This window comes from Teleopsis dalmanni, unplaced genomic scaffold (genome assembly GCF_002237135.1).
Source record: "Teleopsis dalmanni isolate 2A unplaced genomic scaffold, ASM223713v2 unscaffolded_contig_2128, whole genome shotgun sequence".
NCBI classification, from domain to species: Eukaryota; Metazoa; Arthropoda; class Insecta; order Diptera; family Diopsidae; genus Teleopsis; species Teleopsis dalmanni.
In genome coordinates this window covers 3,955-7,633 of record NW_024033510.1, presented here as the reverse complement: position 1 = coordinate 7,633, position 3,679 = coordinate 3,955, and the positions used below count along the sequence as shown (strand labels likewise).

The 3,679-nt window shown below is 25.8% G+C and overlaps 1 protein-coding gene across 2 annotated transcripts; it reads right to left on the bottom strand.

Annotated features, from left to right (window-relative positions):
- Positions 1 to 2,147: 2,147 nt before the first annotated feature.
- On the bottom strand, positions 2,148 to 3,017 carry LOC119664529. 2 transcript variants are annotated; one of them, XR_005251216.1, is made up of 5 exons: positions 2,982 to 3,017; positions 2,866 to 2,927; positions 2,607 to 2,799; positions 2,402 to 2,524; positions 2,148 to 2,220 (listed from the first exon to the last, which is right to left on the bottom strand). XR_005251216.1 is itself a non-coding variant. In XM_038074000.1 (4 exons), exons 1-3 carry the CDS (start codon positions 2,963 to 2,965, stop codon positions 2,476 to 2,478), a joined length of 342 nt encoding a protein of 113 aa, XP_037929928.1. In that variant the 5' UTR covers positions 2,966 to 2,968; the 3' UTR covers positions 2,148 to 2,220; positions 2,402 to 2,475. The 2 variants fall into 2 exon arrangements, 1 of the variants encoding a protein (XP_037929928.1); XM_038074000.1 differs by lacking the exon at positions 2,982 to 3,017 and having other exon boundaries at positions 2,866 to 2,968.
- Between the last annotated feature and the right edge of the window lie 662 nt (positions 3,018 to 3,679).

Sequence of the window (3,679 nt, the reverse complement as noted above, 5' to 3'; positions counted from 1 at the left end):
TATTTAAACTTAATAATTCAAAGAATAAATATATGTAAAAATTTTAATTAAAAATATTTATTTATGTTATTTTTCTTTATCACATATCAAAATTCGTAAGGTGTACGCAGAGTTTATTGGCTATGTGTATGTATGTAAATGTGAGATTGTAAATGTTTTCTGCTTTCCGACAAAATTACCTTTTATATGCTTTTTGGCTACGAACCTTAAGTTTTAAATTAATCAACATATGTACCTACATATGTATTTGCAACTGTAATGTTTTAAATTCCCGAACCAAGTTATAAATTGGTTACATTACGGTTAGATCATTTATATTTTATTGAGATTATGTTTTACTGTTATCTGTAGATGTATTTTATGTGTTGTCACTGCCTTTGTGCACTAGGACTGACAAAGTAATATTTTAACAAAAATAACAAAAAACACCATCCATTCTTAACTTAATATTCTAGCTCAACATTAAATATTTATAAAAAGGAACGACTGCTTTATGTTGCGTAAGTTAATTCAAGAAGAAATACATATGTATCTTTTTTGTCTTTAAATATACATATGTATATCGTGAAGTTCATACGATTATTAACAATAGAAGCATACAAGTAAGTGCAATGTAAATTCATAATAATATATGCTACAATTTTAATAAAATGAAAATGTATATGTATGTATGTGGTCGCCAAAGAATTATATTACTTATATGTTCATATTAAAGAATAAAATAAAACGTAAATTATATATGTATGTATTCATAGATAATAAAAAATGGTAAAGGTACTAAAAACTAAAAGCTGTTAGATTACACGTTTCTATTAAGTTATATGCAAAATAAGTCATTTATTAAATAGCAGGAAATGCATTTTCAAAACTTGTTATACATGAACTCAAAAAAAATTTTAATTTCAAATTTATTGATTGTTTTCTGGCAGTTTATTAAAATAAAAAATTTATTTATTTGTTAAATGACCATTTCCGTTTTAATATATATGTGTATCTATATATATATATATATATATATATATATATATATATATATTAGATATATATATATTATATATATAATTATATATATTAAATATATATAAACTAGTAGATGACCCGGCGAACTCTGTTCCGCCTTAAAGGCAATAAATAAGCAGTTTTTTTTTTAATTGGAAAAAATACAAAAAAAAAAAATACCAACATTAATCATTCATAATTTATTTGTGTATTTTAGTACATAGGTTGCTCTTCATTTAAGTACCTTGTGATACACGACATTTTTTGATTTATTATCAGGCGCAAAAACAAACAACGCAGATGGTCTTCCGACCCGTGAACATGCCACGTATAATTGACGATAATGGTTTTCAAAGCTTTTTCATGGGTATCTTGCCAGACATATCGCCTCTAAATGCAAAACGCAAAAGATTCTTAAAAATGAAAATTTTGGAATTAATCAATGAATTAAATGAAGAACAGGAATCTGAAGAACATTTTATTTCATATGAAAGTGAAGAATCATTGTAATTTATGGAAATTGAATGCAAGGAATACAAACATGAGTAGGAGTAGGAGTTATCTTCTGCTTACTGATTAAATATATAAGCATTAAAATTACTTATATTTATAGCTTATGCGTGTGATATTGTTCTTACTTATATTTATTATTGCATTAATAATAAGTGCAATAAATACAAAGTAAATATTTTTACTAATTATTATAACAGTAATTAGTACAACATTAAGTATTAATTTATGTATTATTCTTTCAAATTAAAGTATTACAATATATATATGAACTTCCAAAGAACTCAATCTTCCCAAAGAAATAAATAGTTCTAACTAAGTTATATTTCTATCTGTTAAATTTTAATAAAATATTTTCTTATATCAAAAATTTGATAATTTCAAAACCTACTTTGTCGTGAACGGGATAAACAGGTATCCTATGTCCTTCTCCTGGCCTTAAACTACCTCCCTGCCAATTTTCAGCTAAATCGGTTCAGCCTATATCCTTCTCCTGGCCTTAAACTACCTCCCTGCCAATTTTCAGCTAAATCGGTTCAGCCGTTCTTGAGTTATAAGTGGTGTAACAAAAACACATCTTTCTTTTATATATATAGATATATATATCTATAATATATATATATATATATATGTATTTTCACTGACGTATGGATGATTAAATAGATTATGTAGAGCAGAGTTGTAATAAAACACTCGAGTCATTAAAACCAGCTAAAATGATTTATGAAATGAACAATGTACAATTTTACTATGAAAGCATGTTATGCTTGTTATGTAAATGTAATAATAATGTTATATTACGCTAAAGAAATGTTTTAATTATAAGCATATGAATATTTTAATTATGTTTATTCAATATGAGAAAGTACAAAATTCTTAACTATTTACTTACCGCGACAAGGAAAATTTTTTTATAAGAACTCATCAAGTGCAAGCCAGCCGCCACCTACACGAACCATAACTGTGCTACGCAATATTCGCAATATTCGTAATTTTTGAGAGTCGAGTCGCCAAACTGTTTTATACAAAAATAATATTGTTTTAAATAGAAGATGGAGTATTAAGCTTTAAGATCCGATAATTAGTATTTTACGAACCCTATATTTCCCTTTGCCAACTTGAAATACGCGAAATTTTTGTCGACATGTGCAAAGGATAACAAGGCGTTTAACTTCATCATGTATTTTATCTGAATCAGTTGCTGGTTTGCGTTCTTGCCAATCGGGTCTCCACCATTACGATCAAAAAGATCTGCCACTGCACCCATTTCCATTCGAGAAGTGTCAAATTCTTTAAAAAATAAATAATAGGTATTCTACATTATTTAGTTATTCTACATTATATAAATAATCGTACTTATTATTCCATATATGAATTCGGCACGTGGTATTAAACCATTATTATCCTTATTCATTTTTCTAAACAAATCAGTCAAACGTGATTTTTTGTGATTCATATATGTATGTACATACCATAAGTATATATGAATATTTCAGGAAAAATATTTTAGGAAATATTTTAGGAAAAATATACAAAAACAAAGCCATGCATCATTTTCAGAAATATTGCCTCACATACTCTTTCATACAAAATCATTTAGAGTAGAATAAATAAAATGAAGAATATAAGAACAATTTAGTATTGATTATTTTTTTGTTACTAGCAAAAATTTGTTAAATTTGTAGTAACTATTTCTTTTGTTGGCGTGTATAAACAAATTTAAGGAAAATATTGCACACGCATTTTTTGTGTTATGCAGTTATTTTTATTAAATTTCACTGCAATGCGAACAACAATTAGAAATTTGTTTTGTTAAATTTTTTTGTCACTCTGCTTGCGGGACTTTGTTTAAATCACAAGATTATTGATGTAAATAAAGTCCCGTAATTTCATGGTCAATATTGTTAAAAAAATCAAAGTCGTCATGTAAAATACATACATATGTATATATATTTTATTTAATAAATTTTTTAGTCAAAATCCATATTCTTTAATAGATGACCCTATTAACTTCAAATTTTGTTAATAATTGCAATAATGATGAAATGAAATTTGTTAAAAAATTCAGCTTCAGTTTCAGTTTGAAGGATATATGCATGTATGTTTGACTAATAAAAAATATTGAATACTGATGATGGGTATAAATTACATATGTAAATAATATTGTTCA

Excerpts from the sequence above, each read along its gene's own strand:
- LOC119664529 (XM_038074000.1), bottom strand. The coding sequence starts at position 2,965 with ATGAATCACAAAAAATCACGTTTGACTGATTTGTTTAGAAAAATGAAT. Across the intron at positions 2,800-2,865 it reads ATTCATATATGGAATAATAA|AATTTGACACTTCTCGAATG; the intron begins GTACGATTATTT and ends TATTTTTTAAAG. Across the intron at positions 2,525-2,606 it reads TTGGCAAAGGGAAATATAGG|TTTGGCGACTCGACTCTCAA; the intron begins GTTCGTAAAATA and ends TGTATAAAACAG.